This window comes from Ornithorhynchus anatinus, chromosome X5 (assembly GCF_004115215.2).
Source record: "Ornithorhynchus anatinus isolate Pmale09 chromosome X5, mOrnAna1.pri.v4, whole genome shotgun sequence".
Lineage (NCBI taxonomy): Eukaryota > Metazoa > Chordata > Mammalia > Monotremata > Ornithorhynchidae > Ornithorhynchus > Ornithorhynchus anatinus.
The window spans coordinates 7,407,648-7,427,353 of record NC_041753.1 but is presented as its reverse complement, the minus strand read 5'-3'; the positions used below and the strand labels follow the sequence as shown (position 1 = coordinate 7,427,353).

The 19,706-nt window shown below is 57.3% G+C and overlaps 1 protein-coding gene across 2 annotated transcripts; it reads right to left on the bottom strand.

Moving 5' to 3' along the window:
• Window positions 1-2,728: 2,728 nt before the first annotated feature.
• On the bottom strand, window positions 2,729-19,570 carry PLD2 (phospholipase D2). Of its 2 annotated transcripts, none has more exons than XM_029055305.1 (25): window positions 19,537-19,570; window positions 19,279-19,409; window positions 18,988-19,118; window positions 18,615-18,757; window positions 17,751-17,853; window positions 17,490-17,555; window positions 17,334-17,392; window positions 16,935-17,027; window positions 16,633-16,785; window positions 15,659-15,808; window positions 14,837-14,920; window positions 13,702-13,780; window positions 12,754-12,864; window positions 11,210-11,386; window positions 10,698-10,809; window positions 8,801-8,919; window positions 8,003-8,116; window positions 6,663-6,767; window positions 6,467-6,555; window positions 5,012-5,125; window positions 4,819-4,868; window positions 4,369-4,503; window positions 3,787-3,940; window positions 3,542-3,656; window positions 2,729-3,333 (listed from the first exon to the last, which is right to left on the bottom strand). In XM_029055305.1, the coding sequence occupies exons 2-25, from the start codon at window positions 19,382-19,384 to the stop codon at window positions 3,109-3,111; spliced, it is 2,787 nt and encodes a 928-aa protein (XP_028911138.1). In that variant the 5' UTR covers window positions 19,385-19,409; window positions 19,537-19,570; the 3' UTR covers window positions 2,729-3,108. The 2 variants fall into 2 exon arrangements, with proteins under 2 accessions (XP_028911138.1, XP_028911139.1); XM_029055306.1 differs by having other exon boundaries at window positions 19,279-19,388; window positions 19,537-19,569.
• Window positions 19,571-19,706: the final 136 nt, after the last annotated feature.

Below are 19,706 nucleotides of genomic sequence, written 5' to 3'. Positions count from 1 at the left end.
TACAGATGAGGTAACTGAAGCCCAGAGAAGTGAAGTGACTTGCCCAAGGTCACCCAGCAGACAAGTGGCAGAGCAGGGATTAGCACCCATGACCTTTTGATTCCCCAGGCCGTGCTCTATCCACTACACCGCTTCGGGGGAGGACTGGAGGCGGATCCATCGGGAGCAAAGAAACACTAAAACATAAATACAGCATAGAGGACAAGGACAGCGACACAATACACAAAAGGCAAACAAAAGTCAATAGGGAGCCGTAGTCAGAGCAGCAGAACCTCTCCTCGTGATTCAGAGTCCACAGCAGTGTCCATGCAGTCACTAGCTGTCTCCAGGTTCTCTGAGGTCTCATGCTGCAAGACCTCCTCTCATTCCCGCTGCGGGTGGGAGGAGGGGAAAACAGGACAGAAAGGGGGTCTCCTCGATGGTGAGGAGGGGAGTCGGGGACAGCCCTGGGCGGCGGGGAGTCTATCGGTCAGTCAAGTCAACTGTATTTACTGAGCACTGACTGTGTACACAGCACTGGACTAAGCGCTTGGGAGAGGACAATATAACAGAAACATTCCCTGCCCACAATGAGTTTACAGTCTAGAGGGGGGACAGGCATTAATAGAAATAAATAAATGATGGAGATGGACATAGTGCTGTGGGGCTAGGTGGGGACAAAATGAAGGGAACAAGTCAGGGTGATGCAGAAGGGACTGGAAGAAGAGGAAAGGAGGGTTAAGCAGGGAAGGCCTCTTGAAGGCAGTTTGCTTGGCCGCAGTGAGGGATGTCGAGAGCAGGCAGGAAGGCGAGGAAGAAAATGCCGGGTGTTTCTTTCAGACACGGTCCCTGTCCCCCACTGGGGCTCTCTAAAGGGGAGGGAGAACAGGTATGTGCCCTGCATTTTACATTTGAGGAAATGAGGCCCAGAGAAATCAAGTGACCTGCCCTAAGTTACCCAGCAGGCTGGTGGCAAAGCCGGAATTAAAACCCAGTGGCATTTGTTAAGGACTTACTACGTGCCAGGCACTTTATGAAGCGCTGGGATGGATACACGCAAATCGGGTTGGACACAGTCCCTCTCCCTTGTGGGGCTCATAGTCTTCAACTCCATTTTACAGCTGAGGTAAGTGAGGCACAGAAAAGTTGAGTGACTCGGCCAAGGTCACACAGCCAAAAATTGGCGGAGCTGGGATTGGAACCCAGGTTCAGTTGACTCCCAGGCCCAGATTCCTTCCACTAGGTGAAGCACTGGTTCCCAGGGGTTGTGGGGGAGGGAAAGAAGAGAAGGCTTCAAACCCACCCCCGGAACAGCTCCAGGCTCTTGAGCTCTGGGCTGACACATCATGACCCAACAGACTCCCTGGGAGGTTGAGTCACAGGTGTGTGTTGGGGAAGGGGGGATGACGACACCCAAACTGGAGAGGCAAGAGAGAAAGAGAGTCCAAGCGAGATGAGAGGGAAACAGAGACCAAAAGAAATGAGAGACCAAGAGACAAGATAGAAAAAGAGTCAGAGAGCTGACAAAGGAGAGGCTGAGGGACAAGAGAAAACAGAGACTGAGAGAGATGAGAGAAAAACAAGTAGGGAGAGATGAGAGAGTAACAAAGGCCGAAAGAGATGAGAGAGAAACAGAGGCCGGGAGAGATTGGAAAAGACACAGAAGCTGAGAGATATAGGGACATTTTTTGAGAGACACAGAAGTTTCTGCCCTCTGTGGTTTCAATATTTTTACCCTGGGGGGGGGGGGGGGGTCTGCGGGTTGTGTGTATGTGTGTGTGTGTGCATACAGGTGGGTTTCCTGAACCCACACTAGACTGACAATTCCCTGAGGTGAGGGATGGATTAGGTACATATCCCTCCCTCTCTTTCCCTCACCTCTTTCTCTGTCTCTTTGTCTGCCTCTTTCCTCTCCATTTCTCAGTCTCTCTCTCTCTGTTTCTGCCATCTGTGCTGTCTGTAACTAGCACAGAAATGCACAGGCTCTCCCCAAAAGCGGCGTCTGAGTAAGCAGAGAAGTGACAGATGGGAGGGAAGATGGTGGTGGAGGCGGGGGGTGATGGGGCTAGGGGTAGGAGGGGAGGATGTGGGTACCAGGGCAATCCAGTAGGTCTGCCTGGAGGGGACAGAATTTGAACTGAGCTCTGAGGGGGCCACTGGCCCAGGGCGGAATAGACAGGGCAGGAACCAGGAGGGCACGCATCCCCAGGGCCTGTTGCTGGGCATGAAATCCAAATGCTATTGGCACCATCTCTTTTCAGACACGTTTCAAGTCAGCAGGTGCTTAAGACAGTGCTCTGCGCTCAGTAGGCACTCAACAAATACTCTTGATGGATTTGTTCATTCATCCTTGGATGGGAAGGGGAGAGGCTCCAGGGGGTGTCCGGACTAGTGAAGGATGATAAGGGTGGGAGAGGGCAGTCGTAAGAAGCAGCAAGGTGTAATGGATAGGGCACGGGCCCGGGAGTCAGAGCATGGCTCTGCCACTTGTCTGCTGTGGGACCTTGGGCAAGTCACTTCACTCCTCTGGGCTTCAATTACCTCAGATGGGGATTGAGACTGTGAGCCCCATGTGGGACAGGGACTGGATCCAATCCGATTCGCTGGGCTCAACTCCAGCGTTCAGAACAGGGCCGGGCACGTGGTAAGCGTATTAAAAAATAAAAGGGAGCTGGGAGGGAGGCGAAGGCTGGATCAAACGTCCCTCCAACACCGTTCCCCCCCACCCCCCGACCAAGCATGGAATCCAGAGAGATACCCTTTTCTAATGTTTATTTAGGAAATAACAAAAGTGTCTGAGTCCAAAGTTATAAAGTGTCTGAGTCCAAGGTTAGTGTCTATGAGCCAGTGGGCGGGGGGATTAGTGTGGATCCCCCACCCCTCTTTCGGGGGACGAAGTGAGGGGGGCCAAGGGAGGACGTGGGGGGTCTAGCCAGGGATGGGTCCGGAGTGGGTGAGCCTACGTTGCTCTATTGGTCCTGGGGCACAGTGGTCTGACTCGGTCCCCCCGGGGAGCGAGGGGGGCATCTTATCCCGGGGCATCCCGCCGACTCCCCCCGGCCGTTTGGGGGATCTCGGAGTGCGTCTTCGGGTGCTCGAAGGAGGCTGGGGGCGTCCGGCACGGTCCGGTCACGTCCAGACCTCGACGGGCACCATGCCCTCCTTGCTGTTGAGCGGCGGGAGCAGCGACTCCTCCTCCAGGAACTTGAGCGGGAAGCGGACGAGGTGTCCGCGGAGGCGGGCCAGCTCCGGCCGGGCCAGCGCGGGGCTCACCGACGCCAGCGGCTCGGCCGCCGCGTACTCCCGCAGCGCGCGCAGCGACGGCGTGGCGTCCGTGGGCAGGCAGCGGAAGATCTGCGCGGGGGGTGGGGGGGAGGGAGGGAGGGAGGGTGAGGGGCGGGGCCTCCCGTCGGTCACGCCCCTCCGCCAATCGCCGCCCGCCGGCCCCGCCCTCCCGCCAATCGCCGCCCGCCCAGACCCCTCCGGCCCCGCCCACCGCCGCGCGCCTGGAGCCCCGCCCGCCGCCGCCGCTAGGGGGCGCCGCTCCCCGGGCCCCGCCCACCTGCTCGTAGATGTCGGCGTTGGTCTGGGCCGTGTCCCGCCAGCGGCGGAAGAAATCCTCGCAGACCGGATCCCGCAGGTCCAGGCCGGGCTGGGCTGCAGCCCCCAGGATCACACTGCGGGGGGGGGCCGCCGAGACTCAGACACGCCCCCCCCAGCTCGACGCCCCCCCCAGCTCGACGCCCCCCGCTCCTACTGCGCCCCCTTCTGGCCGCCCCGAGAAAGCCCCCGCCCTCCCTGGCCCACCTGAAGCAGTGTTTGCGCAGGCTGAGGGCGAAGCGTCCCGCCTGGTACCGCTGCCCGTCCATGAGCGACGGCTCCATCTCCGTGTCCTCCACCAGCACAGCCAGCTCGCTGTCCCGCTTCCCCAGCAGGCTCCGGTCGTTGATGTTCGCCGAGCCTGGGGTGGTGGGGTGGTGGGCCGGTGGGGCGGCCCACCTTCCTTCCTTCACTCCTCCAGGCCCCCTCCACACTCCCCCCGGGGCCAGCTGCTTCCCTGCTCACCTCTTACTACTCCCTGAACCTCCCACAAACCCTCTCAGCCTCCAACTCCACCCAAAATCTACCTCCCTGACTTCCCCTAACCCCTCAAATCCCCCAGTTTCTCCTGGCCTCCTCCCAACCTCTCTGGACTTCCACAGCTCCCCTTGGCCTCCATCCCTGCCCCTCCCGGCCTCCTCTCAGCCTCTCCGGACTCCTCCGGCCTCTCCTGGCCTCCTCCCTCCTTCTGGGCTCCATTCCCTCCTCCTCCTCCTGGTCTCCTCCCGGCCTCTCCCAGCCTCCCCCCAACTCTCCTGTCTCTCCCGGTCTCCCCGCAACGGGCCTGACCGATGATGACGGTGCGGTCGTCGGCGATGAGGAGCTTGCTGTGCACGTAGACGAGCTCGGACAGGATCTTGCCACCCAGCTCCCCGTGGGTCCTCAGGCCACACACCGACAGGAACTCCCGCCACTCGGTGCCCACTGGGTCGAGGGGGTGCAGGGGCCGGGTTGGCGGCCGGCGGGCCCTTCCTCCGTCCCCGCTCCCCTCCACGGTCCGGCCGGAGGGGAGGGCCTGGGCTCATGGAGGGGGGCCCGGGAGAGGGAAGCGGGAAGGCGGGTGTGGGGGAAACTCAGGAGGCGGGCATCGCGGAAGGACGAGTTTGAGGAAGAGCAGGGGGTGTGCCCGGTGGGCATCGAGGACTCCCAGAGGGCGGGCGGGGGGCGCAGAGCTAGGAACTTGTGTGTGTAGGGGAGAGGTGGACGGCCTACCCCTCCACCCCCATGCCGGACACTCACTTGCCGCCTTCAGACGGTGGAGAATTGAATATTCGCCCCGACACAGGGTCCTGGTGTGAGGGGAGAGAGAGAGGCAGAGTTGGGGATGAGGGGGTGAGGTTGGGGACAAGTGTGAAGGCACAGAGGTGGCTTTAGGGGGGAGGTGGGGGTCCCAGTGGAACCCCTGGGGAGGGCGGGGGAAGGGGTCACCGACCTGTAGGTGAAGTGCAGGATGGCTTGTATGGCGTTCCCGCCCCCGGTGGAGATGTCTCCCTCGAAGCCGGGTAGCAGGGGCAGCAGGATGAACACGCGGAAGCGTTCCCCCTTTCTGGGGCAGGAGACGGAGAGCGGAGAATGGCGGGGGAGGGGTGCAGGGGGCCCAGCTGGTCAGCCCTGCCCCCTCCTTCCCAGCCCAGTGCCCTGTGGGAGCCCTTCCCCCTCCCTCTGCCTCCTCAGATGCCTCCTCTACCCAGGGACTGTAAGCTCATTCCAGACTATAAACTCCTTAATTATGGTACTTGTTAAGCATTTACTATGTATCAAACACTTTTCTAAGCACTGGGGTGGATACAAGTTAATCAGGTTGGACTCAGTCCCTGTCCCACCCAGGGCTCACGGTCTAAGTACCACGTATCCGCTGCCTGACCTTGGGCAAGTCACTTCACTTCTCTGTGCCTCAATTACCTCATCTGTAAAATGGGGATTGAGACTGTGAGCCCTATGTGGGACAGGGACTGTGTCCAACCCGAATTGCTTGTATCCACCCCATCGCTTAGTACGGTACTTGGCACATAATAAGCGCTTAACAATCCTAATTATTATTAAGTAGGAGTCTTGGACTCCTCCTATAAGTCTCCTCTAGACTGTAAGCTTGTTGTGGGCTGGGACTGTATCTGTTTATTGTTGTATTGTACTCTCCCAAGTGCTTATACAGTGCTCTGCTCACATTAAGTGCTCAATAAATACGATTGAATGAATGAAAGAATAGGATTTCATCCCCTTTATAAAGATGAGGTAACTGAGGCACAGAGAAGTTAAGTGACTTGCCCAAGTTCAGCCGGGGATGAGAACCCAGGTCCTCTGACTTCCAGGCCTGGGCTCTTTCCACTAGGCGATGCTGCTTGTGGGCAGAGAATTGGCGTGGCCTAGTGGATAGAGCACAGGCCCATGAGTCAGAAGGACCTGGGTTCTATTCCCAGTTCCACTTATCTGCTGTGTGACCTGGGGCAAATCCCTTTACTTCCTGAAAAACGGGGATTGAGACTGTGAGCCCCTTGTGCGACTGGGACAGTGTCCAACCTGATTATCTTGTACCTACCCCAGTACTTAGTACAGGGCCTGGCACATAGTGAGTGCTTAAAAAATACCTTGGGAGGAAAAAAAACATGTCTCTCAATTCTCTTGTATTAGACTCTACCAAGAGCATAGTACAGTGCTCTGCACCCAGTTAAGTGTTCAATCAATATGACTGACCATCCCCCTCGGTGGATGCCCACCCCACATACCCTCCACGTTCTTCCTACACCTTTCCCTGGGCCTCTCCCCTCTCCTATGGGGCCCAATGAGGCTCAGACCCCGGCCGGACTGGTCAGCCCAGACCAGGCCCTCTGCGTCCCTACGCTCTCCCCACGCCCCCTCTTTCCCTCCCCAGCCGGTTCCCCCCACTCACTTATGGGCCAGTAGGATCCGCTCCACAATGGCATCCCCGACTGTGTTGAACACCGTCCGCCCATCCGTGCAGCTGATGAAGAACTGGTTCTGGCCGGAGCGGGGTGAGGGAGGAGGAGAGGGGTCAGGACCCGGCTCCACACTGTGGCCCGGTGAGATTCCCATGCACTCCCTACCCTTCCCCCAGCCTCTCCCACCTCGATGTATAGGAAGTGGCGGCTGTGGCGGATGGTGTGGAGGTAGGCATTGAGGATGGAGCTCTCCTGCGTGCCCGCCGACCAGCGGTCAACTGACCGGAGCACCTTTCCGGGGCGGAGGAAGGGGAAAATGGAGGAGGAGGAAAACGGAGGAGGAAGGGGAAATGGAAGAGGAGGAAAATGGAAAAGGGGAAAATGGAGGAGGAGGAGAAAAATGGAGAGGGAAAGGGAAAATGGAGGAGGAAGGAGAAAATGATGGAGGAAGAAGAGGAGGAGTCAGTGTACTCTCACTGGGTCCCACTCCTCCTCTCCTCTCTGTGGCTGTCTGTCCGTCCATCCGTCTGTCTGTCTCACTGGTCCTGGTGCGGTCTACCCTCCATAGCTCTACTGTCCCTCCGTATCTCCCCACACTGCCACTTCCCATCCCTGTAACAAATTTGAGGGCCCCTCTCCCCTGCTAGGTCGATCGCTCCTTGAGGGCAGGGATCGGGACTACTTCCAATGCGGCAGCCTCACAAGCTCTTAGTCCAGTGCTCTGCCCGCAGTCAGCACTCGGCAGTAATTATAATAATTATGGTATTTGTTAGGCACTTACTATGAGCTAAGCCCTGGGGTAGATACAGGATAATCTGGTTGGACACAGTCCATGACCCCACAGGGCTCAAAGTCTAAGTAGGAGAGAGTAGGATTTAACCCTTACTTTACAGATGAGGAAACTGAGACCCAGAGAAATGGAGTGACTTGCCCAAGGTCACACAGCAGATGAGCGGCAGAGTCTGGAGTAGAACCCAGGTCCTCTGACTCCCACTAGGCCATGATGCTTTTGGTAAATGCCAATTATTGACTGATTGATTGATGCCTTCTGTATTATTCTGCCTCACTGTTCCCATTGCCTTTCCCTCACCGCCTTGTCTCTCACAATTCTATCTGTCTCTCTTCTTTATTCTACCACTTTTCATCTCATTCACTCATTCATTCAATGGTATTTATTGAGCGCCTCCTGTGCAGAGCACTTTACTAAGCACTTGGGAAAGTACAACAATAGACACATTCCTTGCTCACAAGGAGCTTACAGTCTATCTCTGTCTCTTGCCCTGGGCCTCTCTCCCCTTATCTCTCTCTCCCAGGTTCTCTCTTTCCCCTCCATCCCTCCCAGAGGTGTCTCTCATCTCTCCCAGTGTCTCTCCCTCCCTTTCTCCCCCATCTCTCCCAATGTCTCCTCCATTCCTCTCAGTGTTTCTCCCTTTCCCCATCTCTCCCAGTGTCTCTCCTAGGGTCTCTAACTCCCTCCCTCTCCTCATCTCTCCAAGTGCCCAACTGGGCCTATCTCGTCCTCTCACCTGCACGGTGGCACATTGGCCCCCTGGCAGGGAGAATGGCAGCCGATGTGCCAAACTGGGTGATTTGGGCAGCAGGTATGGGTACAACGGGATCTTGTACTTGGCCTTGATTGTCTGGAAGGACAGGGGAGGGGGTGAGGAATGGAGGGAGAGGAAGAGAAGGAGAGAGAGTTAGGGCTGGGCATCGCTCTATCCTAATACCCTTTCTTCGGTGCCCACCTCCCCCCACCCCAGGCCCCTTCCCCGATTTTCTCTTCTTTTTATAGTATTTGTTAAGCATTTCCTATGTGCCAGGCACTGTACTAAGTGCTTGGTTAGATACAAGCTAATCAGGCCAGACCCAGTCCATGTCCCACATGAGGCTCATGCTCTTAATCCCTATTTTACAGATGAAGTAACTGAGGCCCAGTGAAGTGACTTACCCAAGGTCTCCCATTCCCACCTCCCTCCTGTCCTTAGTCCCAGTTTTCCTTCAAGCCACATCCCACCCCTCCCCCTTGGTCCTCTCTCCTGCCCCTTCCCAGCCCCCACACGGAGCTCCCTGCCTGAGCCTACTCTCTCCATGTGCCCCCCAGCCAGCCCCTTCCCCCTCCCTACCCACTGGTCATCCCCCCCACCTTCAGCTCCCCCTCCCCCAGATTCCCCCCGCCTCATCAGACTCACCCCCACTGGCTTCTCCATCCCCCTTCCACACTCTGGTCCTCCCTCCTCAATCTCTGATGCCCGGAAAGGCTGTCTGGATCCTTCCCCTCAGCTGGTCCCCCAGCTGTGCCCTCTCGTGCCCCCCGCAGTCCCCACCTTGGTGAAGTTCCAACGCTGGATGAAGTGTCGAGCCAGGTCTCGGGCGGGAGGTCCGTGAACCACCACGCCCACGTCCCGCCATGGCATCCGGGGAGTCTTCTCTCTGTCAATGAAATCTGGCCCCGGGGGGATGGGGGAGGTGGGGAGGCAGGGGGCCTTATCAGGGGAAGGGGCTGACAAGACTGTCAGCTTGTTGTGAGCAGGGAATGTGTCTGTTTATTGTTCTGTTGTACTCTCCCAAATGCTTAGTTCAATGCTCTGCACGCAGTAAGTGCTCAATAAATATGATTGAATAAATGAATGAATGAATGGCAAGGCTCTACCCACTGTCCTCCGCAGAGAGGACACAGATGGGGGCTAAAAGGCTTGAAGAAGTGTGGCCTACTGGAAAGAGCCTGGGCCTGGGAATCGGAGGTCCTGGATTTTAATTCCCACTCTGCCACCTGCCTGCTCTGTGAACTTGGGCAAGTCCCTTGTTTTCTCTGGGCCTCAGTTCCCTCATCTGTAAAATGGAGATTAGATCCCTCTCCCTCCTACTTAGACCGTGAGCCCCATGTGGGACAGGGACTGTATCCAACCTGATTACCTCGTATCTACCCCAGTGCTTAGAACAGTGCTCGGGACATAGTAACAAATTCCATTATTATTATAAAGCCTCTCTCCCTGGGCACCTTCTCTCTCTCCCATCTCTGCCTGAATTCGCCTGTCTCTTTCAAGCTCTATCTCTCTGATTCTCACCTGTCATTGTAACACCCCTGCCTGGAGCTCCCCTTCTTTCAAATAATGATGAATAATAATTACAGTATTTGTTAAGCTCTTACTAAGGCCCTGGGGATGATACAATATAAGCAGATCAGAGCCGGTCCCTGACCCACATGGACTCACGGCCTTAAGAGGGAGAGCCAACAAGTATTTAATCCCCATTTTACAGATGAGGTAACTGAGGCCCAGGGAAGTGAAGCGATTTGCCCGAGGTCACAAGCAGGCAAGTGGCGGAGTCGGGATGAGAACCCATGTCCCCTGACTCCCAGGCCCAGGCTCTTTCCACTGGGTCATGCTGCTTCTCAGGCCACAGCTCCCCATCTCTTCTGAGCCCTCCAGAAATCCCATCTCCTACTGGAGGCTTTCCCTGATACAATTCCTCCATCTCAGCTCAGGCTGGCCCCCTCTGCGCTTACGACACCAGGCCACCCTACAGCTGATTCACTCCCTTGTTGGTCTTCCCACCCAGCTATGACAAGCTGTGTCCATGCCCGCCCCTCCTCCCTCCAGCTGGAAACCATTTTGCACCTTCCTGTCTCCCCCCACCCCCAACCTCCACCCCGTTAGAATGAAGGCAGGCACCATGCTCTTTTACTTTTGTTGTACAGTGCTCTCTCAAGTGTTTGGACAGTGCTCACAGCAGGCATACAATAAGTTCCATTCATGGTTTCTGTCTCTGGGGCTGCAGGACTCTCAGAGTAATGAGGGAGGGAGGGAGTGTGTGTGTTTCTGCCTGTTTCTGAGGGGAAGGTTGTATGTCTTTCTCTGTTTCTGGAGTGAGGGTTGAGAAGAAGTCTCTGCATGTGTTTCTGTCTCTGGGGTAAGGGCTGAGGGGAAAGCTGTCTGTCTCTCTCACCAGCCTTTACCTAACTAAAGTGAGTGGAAAGCTGTCTCTCTGTCTCTGCTCTCTCTGGGGAGAGGGCTGAGGGGAAGGCTGTGTGTCTCTGCCTGTCTCTGGGTCTAGGGGTGAAGGGAAGTCTGTGTGTCTCTGCCTGTCTCTGGGTCTCCATCTCTTGCTCGAGGGCCAGGCTGTGTCTCTGCCTGTCTCCGGTTTGAGGGCCGAGGGGAAGGCTCTGTGTCTCTGCCTGTCTCTGATTTGAGGGCTGAGAGGAAGGCTGTGTCTCAATCTCACCCTCGAAGGGCCTCTCCAGCTGGACCCAGTCCTTGGCGATGAGGTTGCTGTAGTCCTTGCCGAGCCAGAACAGGTGGTTATGGGAGAGGTCGTGGCCTGCGGGCAGGGCCGGCTGCGGAGGAACACACCCAGCCCGGTGGGTCACCGGTGGGGACTGCAGGGGGCTTTCCAGAGGAATGCTACCCACTGGGGACCCCCACACCGGGAACATGGACCCAAACAAGTGGAAGGACAGATGGAGAGACAGAGAGAGAGACAGACTAGAAATAAGATGGGGCAAGTTACCAGTCTGGGCCCCAGGAGCAAGGTGGTGGGGAAGAGGAGGAAGGTCAGGGTGAGGCAGGAAGTGGGACCCAGAGGGACTATGGGCCTAGTCAGGGTCATGACCTCAGGCTAAGGCCCTTACCCAGTCCTGGGGTCATGGGGAAGGGTGGGCCGGCCCCAGGTGCGGTTTCTGGGGGAGAGGCTTCGGGGGGGAGCCCCCCTGAGGTGGGGGGCGGGCCGAGTGATACCTCGTCCGAGGGGCTTTGGGGGGATGAGGAAGTCTCCAAGTCCGTGAGCCGGTAATGCTGGTCATCCCAGCGGCCATAGGCCAGGTCCAGGCCGCCCACGAAGGCCACAGTCTGGTCCACCACCAGCAGCTTCTCGTGGTGGGCCCATAGGGTCACGTGATCTGGGTGGCGCATCACCTGGCGTGGGGGGTGGGGAGGTCACAGTAAACAGGAGGAGGGTCCTGTCTCACAAGCCTGTAACTTCGCCATTATCCTTGACTCCTGTCATTCAACCTACAGATTCAAGCCATCACTAAATCCTTTGGGTTCTACCTGTACAACATCACCAAAATCTGCCCCTTCCTCTCCATCCAAACTGTTACCACATTAATACAAGCACTTATCCAATCCCGCCTTGATTATTAGATCAGTCTACTTGCCGACCTCCCTGCCTCCTGTCTCTCCCCACTCCGGTCCATACTCCACTCTGCTGTCCGGATCATTCTCCTACCAAAACGTTCAGATGGTATTTCCCCACTCTTCAAGAAACTGCAGTGGTTGCCCATCCACCTCTGCATCAGACAAAAACTCCACACCATTGGCTTTAAAATACTCAGTCATCTTGCCCCCTCCTACCTCACCTCGCTATTCTCCTTCGACAACCCAGCCTGCATACTTGCTCTAATACTAACCTTCTTGCTGTCCCTCAATCTCGTCTAGCTCGCTGCCAACCTCCTGCCCACATCCTGCCTCTGGCCTGGAACGCCCGCCCTCCTTATATCAGACAGACAATTGCTCTCCCCACCTTGAAAGCCTTACTGAAGGCCCTTCTCCTCCAAGAGGCCTTTGCTGACTAAGCTCTCTTTTTCTCTTCTCCCACTCCCTTCTGCATCACCCTGACTTGTTCCCTTCATTCATCACCCCCACCAAGCCCCACAGCACTTATATACAAATCTGTAATTTATTTATTTATGTATGTATATTAATGTCTGTCTCCCCGTCTAGACTGTGAGCTCGTTGTGGGCAGGGAATGTGTCGGTTTACTGTTATACTCTCCCATGCGCTTAGTACAGTAAGCGCTCAATAAATACGATTGAACGCATCAATGAGAGGTGAAAGTCATGGGTGTGGACAAGGTGAGGAGAGGTGAGGGGGGTCATGGGAGATGAGAGGGGCTCATGGGTGTCGTAGGATTCACTGGAGACGAAGGGGTTAATGGGACACGTGAGGGGGTCATGGGGGTGGTATGGAGGGGAAGGGGTCATGAGAGAGGTGAGGGGGTCATGGTAGAGATGGGAATCAAGGCAGAGGTTAGGGGTCATGGTAGAGGTGAGGGGATCATGGAGGTGGTAGGGGTCACTGGAGAGGAAGGGGCCATAGGACAGGTGAGGGGTCATGAGAGAGGAGGGAATCATGGGAAGGTAGAGGTCCCGGGAAGGGTGGGGGGTCACGGGAGCAGTGAGGGGGTCATGGGAGAGGTGGGAGTCGCAGGGACATGAAGCGGTCACGGGAGGGGTCTAGGGTTGCGGGTGAGAAGCGTTTGGGTTGGGGGGTGGGGGCCTCACCCTGATGTTGGGATGCAGTAGGGTCAGGGCCCTCTTGCTGTAGCCGCTGTTGATCCCCAGGGCCAGCTCCACCTCCTTGAACAGCAGCACAGAGATGCGCACCCCCTCTTCCTGGGGGAGTGGTCAAAGGAGGTCAAAGAAGGGGCTGAGGGCTCCTGCCCACCCCCAATCTACCCTCAGGCTCCCCTGAACCCAGCCCCCCTCTGTCCCGGCTCTTCGCACATCTCCCCAGCCAGGCCTTTTCCCTCCTCCCAAGCACAGCCCCTCTCTCAGCCTGTCTCCCTCAGTTCCTTCATCTGTTAAATGGGGATTAAGACCATGAGCCCCACATGGCTCACAGAAGCAGCGTGGCCTAGTGGAGAGAGCCTGGGCCCGGGAGTCAGAGGGACCTGGGTTTCTCATCCCGGCTCCACCACTCGTCTGCTGGGTGACCTTGGGTAACCTCCCACACACTCCCACTTCTCTGGTCCTCATCTGTAAAATGGGGATTGGGACTGTGAGTCCCATGTGAGACAGGGACTGTGTCCAACCTGATTAGTGGGGATTTACCCCAGTGCTTAGTACAGTGCCTGGTACATAGTAAGCGCTTAACAGATACCATGGTTGTAATTATTATTATTATGTGGGACCAGGGACTGTGTCCAACCTGACTAGCTGGTCACCATCCCAGCTCTTAGAATAATGCTTGACACATAGTAAGCGCTTAACAAATACCATCATTCTTATTATTTGGGACGAAAGACTGCGCCCAACCTGATTAGCTTGTCTCTACCCCACCGCTTAGTACAGTACGGCACTTAGAGTAAGTGCTTAACAAATACCAGTAAAAATCAAAGAAACTCATGCCCATTTTCCAGCTGGTTCCTCTACATTCCCTGGGCCCACCCCCTGCCCACCGGCTCCGCCCTGCCCCTTCCCCCTCCACCTCCAAGAGCCCCGGCCCCTCACCGCTTTCCTCTTGAGAAGGATGTCGAGTCTCCAGGCGTCCGAGTGTGCAGGCCGCTTCAGGTAAATCTCAGGGCTCAGCCTGGGGGATGGGGTTGGAGGGAGCGGTCACAGGGTAAGGAAATTATGGAGGGTTGTCTTGGGGAGGGTTTGGACATCCATTCAGGGTCAGCCAATCAATCAATGGTATCCATTCATTCAATTGTATTTATTGAGCGCTTACTGTGTGCAGAGCACTGTACTAAGCGCTTGGGAGAGGACGATACAAAAGAGTTGATAGACACGGTCCCTGCCCACAAAGAGCTTACAGTCTAGAAGGGGAGATGGACATTAATATCAATAAATAAATGATGGTTATGGTTCTGAAGGCTGTGGGGCTGAAGGAAGGGGTGAAAATCCAAGTGCACAGCCGATGCAGAAAGGAGAGGACATAGGAGAGATGAGGGTTTAGTCTGGGAAGGCCTCTTGGAAAAGATGGGATTTTGATAAGACTTTAATAATAATAATTGTGGTATTTGTTAAGTGCTTACTATATGCCAGGTACTGCACTAAGCACTGGGGTGGATACAAGCAAATCGGGTTGGGCACAGTCCCTGTCCCACATGGGGCTCACAGTCTCACCCCCCATTTTACAGATGAGGTAACTGAGGCCTGGAGAAGTGAAGTGTCTTGTCCAGAGTCACACAGCAGACAAGTGATTGAGCCAGGATGAGAACCCATGACCTGAATCCCAGGCCCGGGCTCTATCCACTACATCGTGCTGCACCCCCTGGGGTCCACTCCCCAGGCCTCCCCTAATCCTCACTATGTCCTCTCCCTGACCCTATCTACCCTTCACTGGGCAGGTTCTGACCTCCCCATGACCCTACTACCCCCCACCCCAATACTTTCCCACCTCCTCCTTGACCCTCTGGGTTCTCCTGGCACACATGCCTCTCCACAATTGCCTCTTGACCCCAGCTTGACCTCCATGACTCCGCCATTCCCCCTTAGCTTCCCACGAGGCCTCCCGACTCTCTCTGATCTGCCAGCCCCTCTTCGGTCACTCCTGTGTGGTGATGGGGGTGCTCTCTCTCCCTTAGGGGCCTCCCACCCGCCAGTCCTCCCTCCCTCCCTCCTTCTCTCCCTCCGGGCTCACCACCAGTCCGTGATGTAGATTTCCTCCTCGGCCTGCAGGATGGCATCGGCCACGGCCGCGAAGTAGCCGGCCCCGTTCACAAACCTGTGGGGGCGGGGCCCGGGCCAGCAATGGGGTCAGAGGCCTCGAGTTTGGGGGTATTTCAGGGGTGCGGGAGACCATGGGGAGTTGGTCGGGAGACAGCAGGGAGAAAGAGGTCTCAGCAGAGGGGCAGGGTCTCTGAGCTGGAGGGTCAGGGGTGGGGTGGGGGGTGACAGAGGTGCTGGAGAGGATGCTGGAGAGGATAGGTCTGAGAAGGTAGGGGTGTCAGGGAGAGAGGGAGTCAGAAAGGCGGGAGGTGGGGAGTCAGAGAGGGTATGGGGGTCAGAAAGGAGAGAGGTCAGAGATGGTTGGAGGTCGGAGAAAGTAGGGGTGTCAGGGAGGATGAGAGGGCCAGAGAAGGGGGAGGTGGATGAAAGAGAGGGTGATCAGAGGTGTTGGAGTTCAGAGAAGATAGGGGTATAAGGGAAAGTTTGGGGGTCAGAGGTGTTTGAAAGTCAGAGAAGGTAGGGGTGTCAGGGAGGGTGGAGGGTCAGAGATCAGAGAAGGTAGGGGGATCATGAAGGATGAGGGGGCCAGAGAGGGTGGAGGGGTGAGAGAGTGGGTAAGAATGAATTAGAAGCAGCAGAAAGACCAGGGCCTGGATTTCCATTGGCAGCTTCCCACGACTGGAGCCCAGGAGCTGAGGAAATGTGCGATGTGGGGTCTCCTGGCCCGCCCGGGGACTGGTAGGGAGCTCAGAGGGGGGTGGTTTCCGAGTAGGGTGGGGTGGGAGGGTCTCACCATTTGGCTAGGGTCCCTGGACGGGGTGGGGCAAAGCTCTGGTGCTGGTGTAGCTGCAGGAAGTCCCGCCCTTGGCCCTGGGCCAGCTCCGTGATCTCTTGGCCCCACCAGCGGGCTTGGCGGTAGCTGTTGCACTTGAGAATCAAGGATCTGGGCAGGGGGAGAGCACGGGAAAGGGGGTTGGGATCGATCTGGAGGGGGGGAGAGCCTGGGAAGGGGGTCGGGTCCCAGGTCCCCCAGCCCCATTTCCCAGAATCCTCCAGCTCCTTCCTAGGGGGGCCCAGAGGCGCTCGGTGACTCACTGAGAACCACAAGGGAAGTTTAAGTAGCAGAGGTGGTGCCTTGGTCCAAGCCGGTACAAAAAATAATAATAAATGATAATAATAACAATTGTGTTTTTTGTTAATAGCCTACTGTGTCCCAAGCACTGTACTAAGCACTGGGGTAGATACAAATGATCAGGTCTCAGTCTAAGTAGGAGGGAGACAGGGATTGAATTCCCATTTTGCAGAGAGAAGTGAAGTGGCTTGCCCAAGTCACAGAGTAGACAAGTGGTAGAGCCGAGAATAGACCCCAGGTCCTCTGACTCCCGGGCCTGAGCTCTTTCCACTAGACCATACTGCTTCCCACCTGGATCCTAGGGCCTGGGTTCTAATCCCAGCTCTGCCACTTGCCTACTGTGTGGCCTTGGGCAAGTCACTTATTCTCTGGGCCTCAATCCCTCTAGGCTGTAAACTCAATATAGGCAGGGAACACGTCTGCTAATTATGTTGCCTCTCCCGCCCGTTCAGTACAATGCTCTGCACACAGTGAGCTCTCAATAAATACCACTGGTTGATTGATTAGCCTGTACCTACTCTGGCACTTGGTACAGTGCCTGGCACATGGTAAGTGCTCAAAGAACCAACCCAAACCATGCACCATGCCCAATCCCAGACACACACACACCCACGCGAGCATGCACGCCCACACACCGGTGTGACGTGTCGATCCGGACTCCATAGCGGGCCTCCGTGCTCCGTTTCCCCACCTGGACCTCAAAGTTGGGATCGAAGAGCAGCACGAAGGAGATGGAGCCTGACTCCGGCCGCATGTACAACAGGAACGAGTCCTTGACCACCAGCCATCTGGAGGCCCGAGCCAGGGAGGGGCTTAGGGGCCCAGGGCTCTCCCACCAGGCCCAGCTGTCCTTCCCACCCCCAGGGGCCCAGCCCCCAGCTCTCCTGCCGCCCCTTGGGGACCCGGGCGTCCTGGCCCCCTCGGCCCCGGTCCTCACCTCTTGGACCAACGGTAACAGATTTGATCCCTTCCGCAGCACTTGAACCCCGGGACACGGTGTCCCCCCGAACGCTTGCGAATCAACCCCTCCCTGGGGGGAGGAGAAAGCCCGAGGGGTCAGTGGTCCACAGGCCCAGCACCCGGCTCTCCCCAAGGGCTCCAGAGCATCCCACCCTCCCCACCCGCCACCCTGGACCCCAACCTAGGAGATTCTGCCCCCCACCAACCCCTACCCAGGACCCAGTTTCCAGCCCCTGAGTTGGCGCGGTGGGGTCCCCAGGGGCAGGGCCCTCTCCCACTGGTCACACGAGCCCTGGGGCAGGGGGCGGTCTGGGCCGGCGAGTAGGGAAAGGCAACTTACGGGTTGGAGGGGAAGGGGAAGGGGGGTGTCACTTACAGTCCCTTGGGGCCGAGGTCGGGGATGAAGGACAGCTGGCTCACCTCAAGGAACTCTGTCTGGGGAGGGAGGTGAGGAGTCAGAGAGGGACCCAGGTGTCCTGTTCCCCCAGGGCCTGCACTCCCCCACCATCTGGGGTGGAAGGGGGTCTCTCACCATGGCGTGGTAGTTCCGGTAGAAGGACATTGCCAACAGGCGATTCAGGTAATTTTCCAGGTATTTCTGGGAGGGAAAGGTGAAGAAGTTAGAAATGGCAGGTGGAGAGGGGAAACCCCCCACCCCCACCTCACCATAGCAGGGGCCAAGATCCCAAGCTTCCCGGCCCCTGGTTCTCTCCTCTCTCCCCATCCCCCTCCAGAGTTCCCGCTCCCTTTGGGGACCCAGGCATCTGGCCGCCCACCCCTCCCTTGATCAGACCTGCTTGCTGGCCGTGTGGCGGGAAGAACCATCTGTTCCCCGGGGCAGGGACGGCATCTCGGCGGAGGCGGCTTCTCGGGCCGGAGAGTAGGCCACTGCGAAGCTGGAGATGGGGAGGGTGGGGGTGGACCTCCCGGGGAGGGGAGGGGGCGGAAAGACAGAGAAGTTAGGGATGGGGGGGGATTGGGGACAGCCAGCAGGGCAGGATGCTGCTGCTGATGAAGATGGTATTTGTTAAGCGCTTCCTATGTGTCAAGCACTGTTCTGAGCACTGGGATAGATCCAAGCAAATCAGGTTGGACACAGTCCCTGTCCCATGTGGGGGCTCACAGTCTCAATCCCCCTTTTACAGATGAGATAACTGAGGCCCAGATAAGCGAAATGACTTTCCTGAGGTCACACAGCAGTCAAGTAACAGAACTGGGATTAGAAACCAGGTCCTTCTGATGCCAAGGACCAGGTTCTGTCCACTAGGCCATGCTGCTAGACTGTCAGCTCCTTGTGGGCAGGGATCACATCTACTATTATATCGTCCTTCCCTAAGCAGCTAGTACACTGCCCTGCACACAAGGAAATGCTCAGTATATACTGTCGATTGATGGATTGATTGAGGTGGTGAGGGATGTTTTGGGTCCCAGGACACAGAGCCTGGAGGCACTGGGAGTCGGGGGGCTGGGAGAAGGCTGAGCCTCCTTAGCCTTCCCCGCCCCCCAAAAGGGGAGCGGGTGTAGAGGGCGAGGGCTGGAAGCTGGGCAACAGGAGTGCAGGGTGGGCATTGGGGGCCAGGCGTCCTGGATTCCAGCTGGCAGAATCCTGAGGGGCGGTGGGTGGCCGGAGGGGGGTTCAAAGGCCGCCCCCACTGACCGGGCCAGAGGTAGAAGACTCATTAACACTTTGTGTCTCAGGAGATCTCGGTGCAGCTCCTGGAAGTTCCGAAATTTCTTCTTGGTCGTCCAGGTGAAATCTCCGTGGGACAGGCGGACCGAGTACAGAGTGCAGGTGCCCACCTGTGGGATCGAGAAGGGGGCAGGCAGGAAGACGCCACCCCCCGGCCAGACTCCGGGCCCCGGCTCCCCAGCACACATGGCCCTCCCTTGCCCGGGAGGCCCACACAGGCCCTCCCACTCCTGCAAGTTCATTCAACTGTATTTATTGGGCATTTACTGTGTGCAAAGCACTGTACTAAGAGTTTGGGAGAGTACAAAGTTCCCCCCCCCCGCCCCCTCCAGTGTCATACCTTGGAGCCGCTGGTGTAGCGCTCGGTCCCCACGACCCGGGCGGTGACGGGGACCCCCGGGGCGAAGACGGTGGGGTGAGCCCGCAGGGGCTGCAGGTCGTAGATGCTCAGGAATGGGCGCATCCTCCCGGCTGAGGGGGCGGGTGGGGGGACATGTGGAGGGCAACAGGGTGAAGGTGGGGGATAAGAACGCAGCCCCCCTCCAACTACACCACCCCTACCTCCCTACTCCTTCTCCTGCCCTCCACCCTGCCTCGGGTGGTGCCTAGAGGCCCCCTGCCCCCACCGGACCTGGGTCCTCCCCGTCTTTGAGGGTGTCCAGCTCGTCGGTCTCCATCTGCAGCTGTCTGGAGTCCAGACCCTCGGGCCCGGGGAACATCCCCTCGGAGGTCAGCATCCTCCTGGTGGACAAGGGACTGGGGCTACAAAGTAGTGAACACCCTGACCCTCGGGCCTCCCGACACCTCCCCCAACCCCCTCGTCTCTCCCAGCCCCCTCCCTGTAGTGGTCATTCATTCATTCGTTCCATCGTATTTATTGAGCGCTTACTGAGAAGGAGAATGGCTCAGTGGAAAGAGCCCGGTCTTAGGAGTCAGGGATCATGGGTTCTAATCCCGACTCCACCACCTGTCAGCTGCGTGACGGTGGGCAAGTCACTTCACTTCTCGGTGCCTCAGTGACCTCATCTGTAAAATAGGGATGAAGACTGTGAGACTCAT